The 21,517-nt window shown below is 32.9% G+C and overlaps 1 protein-coding gene across 1 annotated transcript in view; it reads right to left on the minus strand.

Annotated features, from left to right (window-relative positions):
• Window positions 1-542: 542 nt before the first annotated feature.
• Window positions 543-21,517, minus strand: part of LOC143242005 (peregrin-like) — a 30,828-nt gene continuing 9,853 nt past the window's right edge. Inside the window, 5 exon segments of the mRNA XM_076485348.1 lie at window positions 543-672; window positions 7,549-7,697; window positions 7,983-8,111; window positions 8,113-8,123; window positions 10,408-10,723. Coding sequence (XP_076341463.1) covers window positions 543-672; window positions 7,549-7,697; window positions 7,983-8,111; window positions 8,113-8,123; window positions 10,408-10,723 — 735 coding nt within the window.

Consider the following 21,517-nt stretch of genomic DNA (forward strand, 5'->3'; position numbering starts at 1 on the left):
AACTTACATCATTAAAAGTGTAATGCACTAATAATTGTATAACTTAAAGGTAATAAACTTGATTTTCATGGAATAAAGGGCTATATGAGAACATGTTTCTATAAGTTACACACAGAAAACAACAAGTTATTATGAATACTAATTTGTTTCTTGTCCTAATAATTTTTTTTTAATTATCAATTTAAACTTATTTATTATCAACTGTTATACTACTTCTAATGTTAATTTCATGCTGTAAATGTAAGACTACATACTGGTTGGCTGTCTTACAAACAAACCTAAAATGAAAAACAATTCTTCCTTCACTTATTTATTGTGAACATTAAACATTTTCTGACTTTTTTAAATTTTTTTAAGAGTTCATAATTACACAAATGTTTTTGATGTTAACCCAGTAAGTTACAAGACTGCTATTTTTCCAGTGTGAGCTTGCACATATTTAAACATATTTAATAAAGTCACTTCTCTGTAGTTCATCTTTCTTTTACAAACAAATACAAAACTCACAGGCCAACAAACCTGGTCCCGGCGAGTCTGATGAGCTATTTGCAACCCGTCTCAACAAGCGGCACTCCATTTCGATTCTGTCTCTTCAAGGTCCAGTATCCTAACAACCTCTGTAGAAACTGATGTTTCTTTGGCATAGAAATCATTGATGCTATCTTGGTCAGTCTATGAAAATTGTAATAATGTTGTGTGTTAAGAAACACATTTATTGTGATTATCACAGCTTTAAACTTTAAACAAAACATCTGATGCACAGACACAACTTTGTCTCAATAAAGTAGTTTTGGACAGATGTGAGTTAAACGTCTTTAGTGCACAATACAATCTATTATATCTCAGTCATAACAGAAGCATATCTATGTCATCTGGAATACCTTGATGGTAAAATCTGGAATTTATAGAAACAAGCATTTTAGTTATTCTGTTATATTAGTTGTACATAGTCTTCATGGTGAACTTATCTACAAAACCAGTCTAACTGAGAGTGACACGAAGACTTATCTACAAAACCAGTCTAACTGAGAGTGACACCTGAAGGCGTGTCATCTACAAAACCAGTCTAGCTGAGAGTGACACGAGACTTATCTACAAAACCAGTCTAGCTGAGAGTGACACCTGAAGGCGTATCTACAAAACCAGTCTAGCTGAGAGAGGACACCTGAAGGCGTATCTACAAAACCAGTCTAACTGAGAGTAACACAAGACTTATCTACAAAACCAGTCTAGCTGAGAGTGACACCTGACAGAGGCATTATCTACAAAACCAGTCTAGCTGAGAGTGACACCCAAGAGAATGCGTATCTACAAAACCAGTCTGAGAATGACACGAAGACTTATCTACAAAACCAGTCTAACTGAGAGTGACACGAAGACTTATCTACAAAACCAGTCTAACTGAGAGTGACACGAAGACTTATCCTCAAACCAGCTCAGATGAAAAAAGATAACTCTAACAACTTCCATCTGTCTGTCTTCGGTTTGAAAATGGAACTTTTTCAAAATATCGTCCTATCCACTTGAACTACTTTAAGATTATTTCTCTAAGACCTCTTTGTCAACAAAGTATTTGGGGGGTCAACCTGCTTAACCATGGCTTAAACCTTTGTGACTGAAAAGCGAAGTCGCCAACAGCTCCTGAGGAGCCTCATCTGGGCCATTATGTGATAATTATAATATTAATGTATAGACTATTCAGATACAATTGACAAGTGCCGTTTTAACACAAGCGACCAATGCATTGCGATGGTTCGCTTTCCCTGTAAAATTTCCTGTGTTACATGCGGGCCACCATGTCAACATGATATGCTCACTATTAATTCAGAAACTGAAGTGATTTCTATTGGGTTTGTGGCCAATATTTATACAATTCCATAAAAATATCGGATTATCGAATTAAAAATAATACTTTAATTATTGATCACTTTTTTTCACGGATTTACATGGATTAACTTTAATGTATGGTGAAATGTGATTCGGTAACAATGGCGGCCTCCATAAAGCTGACATAGAGAGCGGATAAGGTAGATTAACGGTCGATTTCTATTGTAATATATTTTATTTATTTCCCAAATTAAAGCAAATTCTTTTTAAATATCCCCTTGAAGTTATAAAGGCAAGGAGAGTGTGAGAAACTTTAAAAACCCAGGTAGTAGATTTAATACATCAAAAATTTTGGGACAAGATTTGCTACAGCGGCTTAATGGCGCTCCACTGTATCACTCTAACCTATCAAGTTAATAATCATTTCAACTTACTTAGCTATTAAATGTAAATAAACTGCAACTTAGAAAAACAATAACAGGTGTCTTCATTATCAAGGAAGTTATAAATAAATTACAGAAATGTTCAATATTTAAAATAAATGTTTATTAACACACAACAAGCTCATGAGACAAGCATATTGTGAGTAAGTTTAAGTTATAAGTACTTATGAAAACCAGGAAATTTACTACTTCCATTTTAAACTATCCTACTGTCATTCTACAGTATGAAATTTAGTTTCAGGAAAACAAAACACTGACTTTAAACCCCTAGAGAAATACCATTAAACAGAATATATGTTTGCATCCCACTACAAATAAGATCACTGACAGACTCAACTGAGAATGACCCTCCCACCATTACCACATTTGTTGTATGACACTAGATATCGGAGGTGGGATAGAAGAAACCTAATTTGCCTCTGTGCCAGAAATAATAATATGGGAATTCACACAGTAAACTAGCTTCTCAATCATAAAAATATTTTTAAACAAATATTAACTACATAAGACAGAGTATGATCACAGTATCTCTAAATGATCATAACAACGAGAAACCCATTAGTGATGCTTCAATGAGAAAAAATGACAGCATTAACTGAATGAGGTGCTTCTATACTATATTGAGAAAGAGATTAACATGGATAGAGAGTGTTACGAGACAAATATCACTAAAAGTGATTAAGTAGGGTTGAGAGAAAGGAACATGTGAGAAAAAATCAGGCAGAAACTTAGATGGACAAAGGAAAAACCCCTTTAGTATTAGCTGTAGTGTGAGAAAGTTGTCAATATATTTAGGCACTATTTCTAAACTGCTAAAAGAAGTATTGGATTTTAAGAAGAGTGTTATAAAACAGGCATAAACTATAGACTAAGTGCTAACACTCCTTCAGACCATCATAAAATAGAGTACTAATTTTTCAACGTTATCATTTAATAACAACAGCAAATTTCTTCAAAATAAACACATTCAACTGTTTATATACAAGAAAATATACTGCAAAAATTTAACAACAAACTAGCAATTAATGTGACAATATAATGTTCCAATGTGACAACATGTAGTTGAAAAAAAAACGAACTTTATGTGAGGTAATCTGTCAAATTATCTCATATCTAAACAAAACATCAAAAAAGATAACACATGGACCTGTTCACAGAAATAATTGGAGAAATAAATGGAGTACAGACTAAAAACAACAATCGATACAGATTAGTACACTACAGTAAATATCATACCTGTCTGGAGAAATAGTTGGAGTAGAGACTACAGACAACAATCAATACACTACAATAAATATCATACCTGATTAGTACACTACAATAAATATCATACCTGTCTCGTGGAAATAGATGGAGTAGACACTACAGACAACAATCAATACAGATTAGTACACTACAGTAAATATCATACCTGTCTGGAGAAATAGATGGAGTAGAGACTACAGACAACAATCAATACAGATTAGTACACTACAGTAAATATCATACCTGTCTGGGTGAAATAGTTGAAGTAGAGACTACAGACAACAATCAATACAGATTAGTACACTACAGTAAATACCATACCTGTCTGGAGAAATAGATGGAGTAGAGACTACAGACAACAATCAATACAGATTAGTACACTTCAGTAAATATCATACCTGTCTGGTGAAATAGATGGAGTAGAGACTACAGACAACAATCGATACAGATTAGTACACTACAGTAAATATCATACCTGTCTGGAGAAATAGATGGAGTAGAGACTACAGACAACAATCAATACAGATTAGTACACTACAGTAAATATCATACCTGTCTGGAGAAATATTTGGAGTAGAGACTACAGACAACAATCAATACAGATTAGTACACTACAGTAAATATCATACCTGTCTGGTGAAATAGATGGAGTAGAGACTACAGACAACAATCAATACAGATTAGTAAACTACAGTAAATATCATACCTGTCTGGTGAAATAGATGGAGTAGAGACTACAGACAACAATCAATACAGATTAGTACACTACAGTAAATATCATACCTGTCTGGAGAAATAGATGGAGTAAAGACTACAGACAACAATCAATACAGATTAGTACACTACAGTAAATATCATACCTGTCTGGAGAAATAGTTGGAGTAGAGACTACAGACAACAATCAATACAGATTAGTACACTACAGTAAATATCATACCTGTCTGGTGAAATAGATGGAGTAGAGACTACAGACAACAATCGATACAGAGATTAGTACACTACAGTAAATATCATACCTGTCTGGAGAAATAGATGGAGTAGAGACTACAGACAACAATCGATACAGATTAGTACACTACAGTAAATATCATACCTGTCTGGAGAAATATTTGGAGTAGAGACTACAGACAACAATCAATACAGATTAGTACACTACAGTAAATATCACCCTGTCTGGTGAAATAGATGGAGTAGAGACTACAGACAACAATCAATACAGATTAGTAAACTACAGTAAATATCATACCTGTCTGGTGAAATAGATGGAGTAGAGACTACAGACAACAATCAATACAGATTAGTACACTACAGTAAATATCATACCTGTCTGGAGAAATAGATGGAGTAGAGACTACAGACAACAATCAATACAGATTAGTACACTACAGTAAATATCATACCTGTCTGGTGAAATAGTTGGAGTAGAGACTACAGACAACAATCAATACAGATTAGTACACTACAGTAAATATCATACCTGTCTGGTGAAATAGTTGGAGTAGAGACTACAGACAACAATCAATACAGATTAGTACACTACAATAAATATCATACCTGTCTGGTGAAATAGATGGAGTAGAGACTACAGACAATCAATACAGATGGTACACTACAGTAAAATATCATACCTGTCTGGAGAAATAGATGGAGTAGAGACTACAGACAACAATCAATACAGATTAGTACACTACAGTAAATATCATACCTGTCTGGTGAAATAGATGGAGTAGAGACTAGACAACAATCAATACAGATTAGTACACTACAGTAAATATCATACCTGTCTGGAGAAATAGATGGAGTAGAGACTACAGACAACAATCAATACAGATTAGTACACTACAGTAAATATCATACCTGTCTGGTGAAATAGATGGAGTAGAGACTACAGACAACAATCAATACAGATTAGTACACTACAGTAAATATCATACCTGTCTGGTGAAATAGATGGAGTAGAGACTACAGACAACAATCAATACAGATTAGTACACTACAGTAAATATCATACCTGTCTGGTGAAATAGATGGAGTAGAGACTACAGACAACAATCAATACAGATTAGTACACTACAGTAAATATCATACCTGTCTGGAGAAATAGATGGAGTAGAGACTACAGACAACAATCAATACAGATTAGTACACTACAGTAAATATCATACCTGTCTGGTGAAATAGTTGGAGTAGAGACTACAGACAACAATCAATACAGATTAGTACACTACAGTAAATATCATACCTGTCTGGAGAAATATTTGGAGTAGAGACTACAGACAACAATCAATACAGATTAGTACACTACAGTAAATATCATACCTGTCAGTAAATATCATACCTGTCTGGGAGAAATAGATGGAGTAGAGACTACAGACAACAATCAATACAGATTAGTACACTACAGTAAATATCATACCTGTCTGGTGAAATAGATGGAGTAGAGACTACAGACAACAATCAATACAGATTAGTACACTACAGTAAATATCATACCTGTCTGGAGAAATAGATGGAGTAGAGACTACAGACAACAATCAATACAGATTAGTACACTACAGTAAATATCATACCTGTCTGGTGAAATAGATGGAGTAGAGACTACAGACAACAATCAATACAGATTAGTACACTACAGTAAATATCATACCTGTCTGGAGAAATAGATGGAGTAGAGACTACAGACAACAATCAATACAGATTAGTACACTACAGTAAATATCATACCTGTCTGGAGAAATAGATGGAGTAGAGACTACAGACAACAATCAATACAGATTAGTACACTACAGTAAATATCATACCTGTCTGGAGAAATAGATGGAGTAGAGACTACAGACAACAATCAATACAGATTAGTACACTACAGTAAATATCATACCTGTCTGGAGAAATAGATGGAGTAGAGACTACAGACAACAATCAATACAGATTAGTACACTACAGTAAATATCATACCTGTCTGGAGAAATAGATGGAGTAGAGACTACAGACAACAATCAATACAGATTAGTACACTACAGTAAATATCATACCTGTCTGGAGAAATAGATGGAGTAGAGACTACAGACAACAATCAATACAGATTAGTAATACTACAGTAAATATCATACCTGTCTGGAGAAATAGATGGAGTAGAGACTACAGACAACAATCAATACAGATTAGTACACTACAGTAAATATCATACCTGTCTGGAGAAATAGATGGAGTAGAGACTACAGACAACAATCAATACAGATTAGTACACTACAGTAAATATCATACCTGTCTGGTGAAATAGTTGGAGTAGAGACTACAGACAACAATCAATACAGATTAGTACACTACAATAAATATCATACCTGTCTTGTGAAATAGATGGAGTAGAGACTACAGACAACAATCAATACAGATTAGTACACTACAGTAAATACCATACCTGTCTGGTGAAATAGATGGAGTAGAGACTACAGACAACAATCAATACAGATTAGTACACTACAGTAAATATCATACCTGTCTGGAGAAATAGATGGAGTAGAGACTACAGACAACAATCAATACAGATTAGTACACTACAGTAAATATCATACCTGTCTGGTGAAATAGATGGAATAGAGACTACAGACAACAATCAATACAGATTAGTACACTACAGTAAATATCATACCTGTCTGGAGAAATAGATGGAGTAGAGACTACAGACAACAATCAATACAGATTAGTACACTACAGTAAATATCATACCTGTCTGGAGAAATAGATGGAGTAGAGACTACAGACAACAATCAATACAGATTAGTACACTACAGTAAATATCATACCTGTCTGGAGAAATAGTTGGGTAGAGACTACAGACAATAATCAATACAGATTAGTACACTACAGTAAATATCATACCTGTCTGGTGAAATAGATGGAATAGAGACTACAGACAACAATCAATACAGATTAGTACACTACAGTAAATATCATACCTGTCTGGAGAAATAGATGGAGTAGAGACTACAGACAACAATCAATACAGATTAGTACACTACAGTAAATATCATACCTGTCTGGAGAAATAGTCGGAATAGAGACAACAGGAACAGCTGACCTCTTTTCAGCAAGAATCTTCCTTGCCTTTCTCATCTTTTCACGAGACTTGGCTTTAGCTTTGGCCTTTTTTAAACTATCAACTTTACCTTCGTCGTCCTCTGCCTGATTAAGAAGACATTGAAGAAGGTATGATGAAAATTAGGAGAAAAAAAGAAATAAAATAATGTTTACTTTTTTGGAACATTAAAAGTATGACATTTCGGAAAATTAATTCTACAGCATTAGGAAAATCAGTATTGAAATAAGAAACACTTGGGTTTTGTTACTTGTATCTCCATAATTTTGACTAGATTCTTATAGTGTTAAGTCTTTTCTTGCAGGTCTAATACATAGGAAACTACACAAACACCTGTACAAACATTTTGAAATACAAGTAACCATCCTTACCCCTTCATTATCTGCAGGAGTATGGACATCACAGTAGGCCGTCTTTCTAACATTGTAAGAAGTTCCATTAGCACCACTTTCTCGGACAGCTTCCATTTTCATGAATAATCCTGCCAGTTGAGCACAAGTCCGCGTGAAATGCTGAAAGAACAGACACATTTTGAACATTCCATTATGATGTAAATCATTTTACTTGTTCACAAGAAATATAATTAAACAAGCATTCATTTTTTACGCGGTATGTTAATGGATGGAAACAGACTGCATTTTCCAACATAAAAAAAATGGTTTTATTTATTCTTCAAACAAAACCAAAGAACAATTTAAGGGACTCTGCAAATGAAATCTAGTATACATTTCTTTAATAATGATAATAAGGTTGGTTAACACACTACCAACAACAGTGATGATGAACTTGGTTGACACACTACCAACAACAGTGATTATGATGTTGGTTGATACACAACCAACAACAGTGATGATGAACTTGGTTGATACACAACCAACAACAGTGATGATGATGTTGGTTGATACACTACCAACAACAGTGATGATGTTGGTTGACACACTACCAACAACAGTGATGATGAGGTTGGTTGATACACTACCAACAACAGTGATGATGATGTTGGTTGATACACTACCAACAACAGGTGATGATGAGGTTGGTTGATACAATGATGATGTTGGTTGATACACTACCAACAACAGTGATGATGAGGTTGGTTAATACACTACCAACAACAGTGATGATGAGGTTGGTTGATACACTACCAACAACAGTGATGATGAACTTGGTTGATACACAACCAACAACAGTGATTATGATGTTGGTTGATACACTACCAACAACAGTGATGATGAACTTGGTTGATACACTACCAACAACAGTGATGATGAGGTTGGTTGATACACTACCAACAACAGTGATGATGAACTTGGTTGATACACAGCCAACAACAGTGATTATGATGTTGGTTAATACACTACCAACAACAGTGATGATGAACTTGGTTGACACACTACCAACAACAGTGATGATGAACACTACCAACAACAGTGGTTGATACACAACCAACAACAACAGTGATTATGATGTTGGTTGATACACTACCAACAACAGTGATGATGAGGTTGGTTTGATACACTGATGAGGTTGGTTGATACACTACCAACAACAGTGATGATGAACTTGGTTGATACACAGCCAACAACAGTGATTATGATGTTGGTTATACACTACCAACAACAGTGATGATGAACTTGGTTGACACACTACCAACAACAGTGATGATGAACTTGGTTGATACACAACCAACAACAGTGATTATGATGTTGGTTGATACACTACCAACAACAGTGATGATGAGGTTGGTTGATACACTACCAACAACAGTGATGATGAACTTGGTTGATACACTACCAACAACAGTGATGATGAGGTTGGTTAATACACTACCAACAACAGTGATGATGAGGTTGGTTGATACACTACCAACAACAGTGATGATGAACTTGGTTGATACACAACCAACAACAGTGATTATGATGTTGGTTGATACACTACCAACAACAGTGATGATGAACTTGGTTGACACACTACCAACAACAGTGATGATGAGGTTGGTTGATACACTACCAACAACAGTGATGATGAACTTGGTTGATACACAGCCAACAACAGTGATTATGATGTTGGTTTATACACTACCAACAACAGTGATGATGTACTTGGTTGACACACTACCAACAACAGTGATGATGAACTTGGTTGATACACAACCAACAACAGTGATTATGATGTTGGTTGATACACTACCAACAACAGTGATGATGAGGTTGGTTGATACACTACCAACAACAGTGATGATGAACTTGGTTGATACACAGCCAACAACAGTGATTATGATGTTGGTTTATACACTACCAACAACAGTGATGATGAACTTGGTTGACACACTACCAAGAACAGTGATGATGAACTTGGTTGATACACAACCAACAACAGTGATTATGATGTTGGTTGATACACAACCAACAACAGTGATGATGAGGTTGGTTGATACACTACCAACAACAGTGATGATGAGGTTGGTTGATACACTACCAATAATGATAGAGCAGTAAACAGAAAATCGTCATTTTCTAATCTAATCATAAAAAAGTCAACAATGAATATTTTCACTCCCAATCAGCAACCATGGAATCAGATTAAAATGTCATACAGTACATCTCTGCACTGCGTTAGTACGACATATACAGATACCCCTCTAACCAGGTTGCATTTCACTTTTGCAGTTTGTATACAAGCTATGAGTACTACTATTTAATTTTTAACCTAGTTGTGAGGAATGTTAGCTTTATTAACATTACCTAACAATTAACGTACTTGTTTTAAAAATTATTACCTTTTTTCAAGTCCTACCTGTGTAGCAGTTTGCCTTATGACACTGGATACATGCCCCGAGCCCTCGCTGCTTGCATATATAACATGTTAATTTCCAACGAGCAGGTGGGATGTTTTCTATGCTATCAATAGGTTCAAGGAATACAGTGTTGGCAAAACACACTTCTGGGACCCACAGGGCACACACCACATGAGCCCACCTCCCACTGTCTGTCTGTTTGAAAGCACCCCCTTTGTTGGGACATAATACACAGTCAACTGCTCGTGAGGGCGACTGGAGACAGCGTCGACACAGCCACTGACCTTCAGGGATATATGGCACTCCATAACACTCCTGTGGAGAAATTCTGAGTTATAACATTTATGTTCCTGATTATAATTAACACTGAGGAGCCAAATTTGTATTTCTTTTGTATGCAAATTTAATAGTATTATTCTAAATATTAAAATACTGTTACATATAAAGTTTGTGCTATTATAACCAAACAAATATAGCTTGTATAACTTTCTGTAAGCAAAACTGAAAACACTGATCCACAAATGGTTGACGACATGAATATGTTATTACTTTTCAGTAAACCTTTGTGATATGTCACATTCTATAGTTAGACTTTATAGTACATCACATTCCATAGCTTGTGTGCATAATGTGACACATTCAACAGGAAACCTTAGAAGTGTGATACATTCAGTGGGAAACCTTCATAGTGTCACACATGCAGCAGGAAACCTTTGTATTATATCATATTCCCTGGTTAGTCTTAATAGAGTGTTATATTCTACAGCTAGCCCTTGTATTGTGTCATATTCTGCAGAAAGCCTTCACACATTTTTATGATAAAGAACTGATTACAAATATCACAGAAGACAGTACTAACTTTAAACACGATGTTCACTACTTGACACTTACTTGATGAACAGACAGATTACATATATCATTGTAAAGACAGTACTAACTTCAAACACAGATGTTCACTACTTGACACTCACTTGATGAACAGACAGATTACATATATCATTGTACAGACAGTACTAACTTTGAACACAATGTTCACTACTTGACACTCACTTGATAAACAGACAGATTACATACATCGTCAAGACAGTACTAACTTTAAACAAGATGTTCACCACTTGACACTCACTTAATGAACAGACAGATTACATATATCATTGTAAAGACAGAACTAACTTTAAACAAGATGTTCACTACTTGACACTCACTTGATAAACAGACAGATTACATATATCATTGTAAAGACAGTACTAACTTTAAACATGATGTTCACTACTTGACACTTACTTGTTAAACATACAGATTACATATATCATTGTAAAGACAGTACTAACTTTAAACATGATGTTCACTACTTGACACTTACTTGTTAAACATACAGATTACATATATCATTGTAAAGACAGTACTAACTTTAAACAAGATGTTCACTACTTGACACTTACTTGTTAAACAGACAGATTACATATATCATTGTAAAGACAGTACTAACTTTAAACAAGATGTTCACTACTTGACACTCACTTGATAAACAAACAGATTACATATATCATTGTAAAGACAGTACTAACTTTAAACAAGATGTTCACTACTTGACACTTGATAAACATACAGATTACATATATCATTGTAAAGACAGTACTAACTTTAAACAAGATGTTCACTACTTGACACTCACTTCATAAACATACAGATTACGTATATCATTGTAAAGACAGTACTAACTTTAAACATGATGTTCACTACTTGACACTAACTTGTTAAACAGACAGATTACATATATCATTGTAAAGACAGTACTAACTTTAAACAAGATGTTCACTACTTGACACTTACTTGATGGACAAACAGATTACATATATCATTGTAAAGACAGTACTAACTTTAAACATGATGTTCACTACTTGACACTCACTTGATAAACATACAGATTACATATATCATTGTAAAGACAGTACTAACTTTAAACAAGATGTTCACTACTTGACACTCACTTGATGAACAGACAGATTACATATATCATTGTAAAGACAGTACTAACTTTAAACAAGATGTTCACTACTTGACACTTGAACTTGTTAAACAGACAGATTACATATATCATTGTAAAGACAGTACTAACTTTAAACAAGATGTTCACTACTTGACACTTACTTGATGGACAAACAGATTACATATATCATTGTAAAGACAGTACTAACTTTAAACATGATGTTCACTACTTGACACTCACTTGATGAACAGACAGATTACATATATCATTGTAAAGACAGTACTAACTTTAAACAAGATGTTCACTACTTGACACTTTGATGAACAGACAGATTACATATATCATTGTAAAGACAGTACTAACTTTAAACAAGATGTTCACTACTTGACACTCACTTGATGAACAGACAGATTACATACATCATTGTAAAGACAGTACTAACTTTAAACAAGATGTTCACTACTTGACACTCACTTGATGAACAGACAGATTACATATATCATTGTAAAGACAGTACTAACTTTAAACAAGATGTTCACTACTTGACACTTACTTGATGAACAGACAGATTACATATATCACTGTAAAGACAGTACTAACTTTAAACAAGATGTTCACTACTTGACACTCACTTGATGAACAGACAGATTACATACATCATTGTAAAGACAGTACTAACTTTAAACAAGATGTTCACTACTTGACACTCACTTGATGAACAAACAGATTACATATATCATTGTAAAGACAGTACTAACTTTAAACAAGATGTTCACTACTTGACACTTACTTGATGAACAGACAGATTACATATATCACTGTAAAGACAGTACTAACTTTAAACAAGATGTTCACAACTTGACACTCACTTGATGAACAGACAGATTACATACATCATTGTAAAGACAGTACTAACTTTAAACAAGATGTTCACTACTTGACACTCACTTGATGAACAGACAGATTACATATATCATTGTAAAGACAGTACTAACTTTAAACAAGATGTTCACTACTTGACACTCACTTGATGAACAAACAGATTACATATATCATTGTAAAGACAGTACTAACTTTAAACAAGATGTTCACTACTTGACACTTACTTGATGGACAAACAGATTACATATATCATTGTAAAGACAGTACTAACTTTAAACAAAATGTTCACTACTTGACACTTACTTGATGAACAGACAGATTACATATATCACTGTAAAGACAGTACTAACTTTAAACAAGATGTTCACTACTTGACACTCACTTGATGAACAGACAGATTACATACATCATTGTAAAGACAGTACTAACTTTAAACAAGATGTTCACTACTTGACACTCACTTGATGAACAAACAGATTACATATATCATTGTAAAGACAGTACTAACTTTAAACAAAATGTTCACTACTTGACACTTGATAAACATACAGATTACATATATGATTGTAAATACAGTACTAACTTTAAACATGATGTTCACTACTTGACACTTGATAAACAGACAGATTACATATATCATTGTAAAGACAGTACTAACTTTAAACATGATGTTCACTACTTGACACTTACTTGTTAAACAGACAGATTACATATATCATTGTAAAGACAGTACTAACTTTAAACAAGATGTTCACTACTTGACACTCACTTCATGAACAGACAGATTACATATATCATTGTAAAGACAGTACTAACTTTAAACATGATGTTCACTACTTGACACTCACTTGATGAACAGACAGATTACATATATCATTGTAAAGACAGTACTAACTTTAAACAAGATGTTCACTACTTGACACTTACTTGATGAACAGGCAGATTACATATATCATTGTAAAGACAGTACTAACTTTAAACAAGATGTTCACTACTTGACACTTACTTGATGAACAGGCAGATTACATATATCATTGTAAAGACAGTACTAGCTTTAAAGAAGATGTTCACTACTTGACACTTACTTGATGAACAGACAGATTACATATATCATTGTAAAGACAGTACTAACTTTAAACAAGATGTTCACTACTTGACACTTACTTGATAAACAGACAGATTACATATATCATTGTAAAGACAGTACTAACTTTAAACAAGATGTTCACTACTTGACACTTGATAAACAGACAGATTACATATATCATTGTAAAGACAGTACTAACTTTAAACAAGATGTTCACTACTTGACACTCACTTGATGAACAGACAGATTACATATATCATTGTAAAGACAGTACTAACTTTAAACAAGATGTTCACTACTTGACACTTGATAAACATACAGATTACATATATGATTGTAAAGACAGTACTAACTTTAAACATGATGTTCACTACTTGACACTTGATAAACATACAGATTACATATATCATTGTAAAGACAGTACTAACTTTAAACAAGATGTTCACTACTTGACACTCACTTCATAAACATACAGATTACGTATATCATTGTAAAGACAGTACTAACTTTAAACATGATGTTCACTACTTGACACTTACTTGATGGACAAACAGATTACATATATCATTGTAAAGACAGTACTAACTTTAAACATGATGTTCACTATTTGACACTCACTTGATGAACAGACAGATTACATATATCATTGTAAAGACAGTACTAACTTTAAACAAGATGTTCACTACTTGACACTTGATAAACAGACAGATTACATATATCATTGTAAAGACAGTACTAACTTTAAACAAGATGTTCACTACTTGACACTCACTTGATGAACAAACAGATTACATATATCATTGTAAAGACAGTACTAACTTTAAACAAGATGTTCACTACTTGACACTTGATAAACAGACTGATTACATATATCATTGTAAAGACAGTACTAACTTTAAACAAGATGTTCACTACTTGACACTCACTTGATGAACAAACAGATTACATATATCATTGTAAAGACAGTACTAACTTTAAACAAGATGTGCACTACTTGACATTTACTTGATGAACAGACAGATTACATATATCACTGTAAAGACAGTACTAACTTTAAACAAGATGTTCACTACTTGACACTCACTTGATGAACAGACAGATTACATACATCATTGTAAAGACAGTACTAACTTTAAACAAGATGTTCACTACTTGACACTCACTTGATGAACAGACAGATTACATATATCATTGTAAAGACAGTACTAACTTTAAACAAGATGTTCACTACTTGACACTCACTTGATGAACAAACAGATTACATATATCATTGTAAAGACAGTACTAACTTTAAACAAAATGTTCACTACTTGACACTTGATAAACATACAGATTACATATATGACTGTAAATACAGTACTAACTTTAAACATGATGTTCACTACTTGACACTTACTTGATGGACAAACAGATTACATATATCATTGTAAAGACAGTACTAACTTTAAACATGATGTTCACTATTTGACACTCACTTGATGAACAGACAGATTACATATATCATTGTAAAGACAGTACTAACTTTAAACAAGATGTTCACTACTTGACACTTGATAAACAGACAGATTACATATATCATTGTAAAGACAGTACTAACTTTAAACAAGATGTTCACTACTTGACACTCACTTGATGAACAAACAGATTACATATATCATTGTAAAGACAGTACTAACTTTAAACAAGATGTTCACTACTTGACACTTGATAAACAGACAGATTACATATATCATTGTAAAGACAGTACTAACTTTAAACAAGATGTTCACTACTTGACACTCACTTGATGAACAAACAGATTACATATATCATTGTAAAGACAGTACTAACTTTAAACAAGATGTTCACTACTTGACATTTACTTGATGAACAGACAGATTACATATATCACTGTAAAGACAATACTAACTTTAAACAAGATGTTCACTACTTGACACTCACTTGATGAACAGACAGATTACATACATCATTGTAAAGACAGTACTAACTTTAAACAAGATGTTCACTACTTGACACTCACTTGATGAACAGACAGATTACATATATCATTGTAAAGACAGTACTAACTTTAAACATGATGTTCACTACTTGACACTTGATAAACAGACAGATTACATATATCATTGTAAAGACAGTACTAACTTTAAACAAGATGTTCACTACTTGACACTCACTTGATGAACAAACAGATTACATATATCATTGTAAAGACAGTACTAACTTTAAACAAGATGTTCACTACTTGACACTTGATAAACAGACAGATTACATATATCATTGTAAAGACAGTACTAACTTTAAACAAGATGTTCACTACTTGACACTCACTTGATGAACAGACAGATTACATATATCATTGTAAAGACAGTACTAACTTTAAACACAATGTTCACTACTTGACACTTACTTGATGAACAGACAGATTACATATATCACTGTAAAGACAGTACTAACTTTAAACAAGATGTTCACTACTTGACACTCACTTGATGAACAGACAGATTACATACATCATTGTAAAGACAGTACTAACTTTAAACAAGATGTTCACTACTTGACACTCACTTGATGAACAAACAGATTACATATATCATTGTAAAGACAGTACTAACTTTAAACAAGATGTGCACTACTTGACACTTACTTGATGAACAGACAGATTACATATATCACTGTAAAGACAGTACTAACTTTAAACAAGATGTTCACAACTTGACACTCACTTGATGAACAGACAGATTACATACATCATTGTAAAGACAGTACTAACTTTAAACAAGATGTTCACTACTTGACACTCACTTGATGAACAGACAGATTACATATATCATTGTAAAGACAGTACTAACTTTAAACAAGATGTTCACTACTTGACACTCACTTGATGAACAAACAGATTACATATATCATTGTAAAGACAGTACTAACTTTAAACAAGATGTTCACTACTTGACACTTACTTGATGGACAAACAGATTACATATATCATTGTAAAGACAGTACTAACTTTAAACAAAATGTTCACTACTTGACACTTACTTGATGAACAGACAGATTACATATATCACTGTAAAGACAGTACTAACTTTAAACAAGATGTTCACTACTTGACACTCACTTGATGAACAGACAGATTACATACATCATTGTAAAGACAGTACTAACTTTAAACAAGATGTTCACTACTTGACACTCACTTGATGAACAAACAGATTACATATATCATTGTAAAGACAGTACTAACTTTAAACAAAATGTTCACTACTTGACACTTGATAAACATACAGATTACATATATGATTGTAAATACAGTACTAACTTTAAACATGATGTTCACTACTTGACACTTGATAAACAGACAGATTACATATATCATTGTAAAGACAGTACTAACTTTAAACATGATGTTCACTACTTGACACTTACTTGTTAAACAGACAGATTACATATATCATTGTAAAGACAGTACTAACTTTAAACAAGATGTTCACTACTTGACACTCACTTCATGAACAGACAGATTACATATATCATTGTAAAGACAGTACTAACTTTAAACATGATGTTCACTACTTGACACTCACTTGATGAACAGACAGATTACATATATCATTGTAAAGACAGTACTAACTTTAAACAAGATGTTCACTACTTGACACTTACTTGATGAACAGGCAGATTACATATATCATTGTAAAGACAGTACTAACTTTAAACAAGATGTTCACTACTTGACACTTACTTGATGAACAGGCAGATTACATATATCATTGTAAAGACAGTACTAGCTTTAAAGAAGATGTTCACTACTTGACACTTACTTGATGAACAGACAGATTACATATATCATTGTAAAGACAGTACTAACTTTAAACAAGATGTTCACTACTTGACACTTACTTGATAAACAGACAGATTACATATATCATTGTAAAGACAGTACTAACTTTAAACAAGATGTTCACTACTTGACACTTACTTGATAAACAGACAGATTACATATATCATTGTAAAGACAGTGCTAACTTTAAACAAGATGTTCACTACTTGACACTCACTTGATGAACAGACAGATTACATATATCATTGTAAAGACAGTACTAACTTTAAACAAGATGTTCACTACTTGACACTTGATAAACATACAGATTACATATATGATTGTAAAGACAGTACTAACTTTAAACATGATGTTCACTACTTGACACTTGATAAACATACAGATTACATATATCATTGTAAAGACAGTACTAACTTTAAACAAGATGTTCACTACTTGACACTCACTTCATAAACGTACAGATTACGTATATCATTGTAAAGACAGTACTAACTTTAAACATGATGTTCACTACTTGACACTTACTTGATGGACAAACAGATTACATATATCATTGTAAAGACAGTACTAACTTTAAACATGATGTTCACTATTTGACACTCACTTGATGAACAGACAGATTACATATATCATTGTAAAGACAGTACTAACTTTAAACAAGATGTTCACTACTTGACACTTGATAAACAGACAGATTACATATATCATTGTAAAGACAGTACTAACTTTAAACAAGATGTTCACTACTTGACACTCACTTGATGAACAAACAGATTACATATATCATTGTAAAGACAGTACTAACTTTAAACAAGATGTTCACTACTTGACACTTGATAAACAGACTGATTACATATATCATTGTAAAGACAGTACTAACTTTAAACAAGATGTTCACTACTTGACACTCACTTGATGAACAAACAGATTACATATATCATTGTAAAGACAGTACTAACTTTAAACAAGATGTGCACTACTTGACATTTACTTGATGAACAGACAGATTACATATATCACTGTAAAGACAGTACTAACTTTAAACAAGATGTTCACTACTTGACACTCACTTGATGAACAGACAGATTACATACATCATTGTAAAGACAGTACTAACTTTAAACAAGATGTTCACTACTTGACACTCACTTGATGAACAGACAGATTACATATATCATTGTAAAGACAGTACTAACTTTAAACAAGATGTTCACTACTTGACACTCACTTGATGAACAAACAGATTACATATATCATTGTAAAGACAGTACTAACTTTAAACAAAATGTTCACTACTTGACACTTGATAAACATACAGATTACATATATGACTGTAAATACAGTACTAACTTTAAACATGATGTTCACTACTTGACACTTACTTGATGGACAAACAGATTACATATATCATTGTAAAGACAGTACTAACTTTAAACATGATGTTCACTATTTGACACTCACTTGATGAACAGACAGATTACATATATCATTGTAAAGACAGTACTAACTTTAAACAAGATGTTCACTACTTGACACTTGATAAACAGACAGATTACATATATCATTGTAAAGACAGTACTAACTTTAAACAAGATGTTCACTACTTGACACTCACTTGATGAACAAACAGATTACATATATCATTGTAAAGACAGTACTAACTTTAAACAAGATGTTCACTACTTGACACTTGATAAACAGACTGATTACATATATCATTGTAAAGACAGTACTAACTTTAAACAAGATGTTCACTACTTGACACTCACTTGATGAACAAACAGATTACATATATCATTGTAAAGACAGTACTAACTTTAAACAAGATGTGCACTACTTGACATTTACTTGATGAACAGACAGATTACATATATCACTGTAAAGACAATACTAACTTTAAACAAGATGTTCACTACTTGACACTCACTTGATGAACAGACAGATTACATACATCATTGTAAAGACAGTACTAACTTTAAACAAGATGTTCACTACTTGACACTCACTTGATGAACAGACAGATTACATATATCATTGTAAAGACAGTACTAACTTTAAACATGATGTTCACTACTTGACACTTGATAAACAGACAGATTACATATATCATTGTAAAGACAGTACTAACTTTAAACATGATGTTCACTACTTGACACTTACTTGTTAAACAGACAGATTACATATATCATTCTAAAGACAGTAGTAACTTTAAACAAGATGTTCACTACTTGACACTCACTTCATGAACAGACAGATTACATATATCATTGTAAAGACAGTACTAACTTTAAACAAAATGTTCACTACTTGACACTCACTTCATGAACAGACAGATTACATATATCATTGTAAAGACAGTACTAACTTTAAACAAAATGTTCACTACTTGACACTTACTTGATGTACAGACAGATTACATATATCACTGTAAAGACAGTACTAACTTTAAACAAGATGTTCACTACTTGACACTCACTTGATGAACAGACAGATTACATACATCATTGTAAAGACAGTACTAACTTTAAACAAGATGTTCACTACTTGACACTCACTTGATGAACAGACAGATTACATATATCATTGTAAAGACAGTACTAACTTTAAACAAAATGTTCACTACTTGACACTTACTTGATGAACAGACAGATTACATATATCACTGTAAAGACAGTACTAACTTTAAACAAGATGTTCACTACTTGACACTCACTTGATGAACAGACAGATTACATACATCATTGTAAAGACAGTACTAACTTTAAACAAGATGTTCACTACTTGACACTCACTTGATGAACAAACAGATTACATATATCATTGTAAAGACAGTACTAACTTTAAACAAGATGTGCACTACTTGACACTTACTTGATGAACAGACAGATTACATATATCACTGTAAAGACAGTACTAACTTTAAACAAGATGTTCACTACTTGACACTCACTTGATGAACAGACAGATTACATACATCATTGTAAAGACAGTACTAACTTTAAACAAGATGTTCACTACTTGACACTCACTTGATGAACAGACAGATTACATATATCATTGTAAAGACAGTACTAACTTTAAACAAGATGTTCACTACTTGACACTCACTTGATGAACAAACAGATTACATATATCATTGTAAAGACAGTACTAACTTTAAACAAAATGTTCACTACTTGACACTTGATAAACATACAGATTACATATATGATTGTAAATACAGTACTAACTTTAAACATGATGTTCACTACTTGACACTTGATAAACAGACAGATTACATATATCATTGTAAAGACAGTACTAACTTTA

This window comes from Tachypleus tridentatus, unplaced genomic scaffold (genome assembly GCF_004210375.1).
Source record: "Tachypleus tridentatus isolate NWPU-2018 unplaced genomic scaffold, ASM421037v1 Hic_cluster_1, whole genome shotgun sequence".
In the NCBI taxonomy this organism is placed as follows: Eukaryota; Metazoa; Arthropoda; class Merostomata; order Xiphosura; family Limulidae; genus Tachypleus; species Tachypleus tridentatus.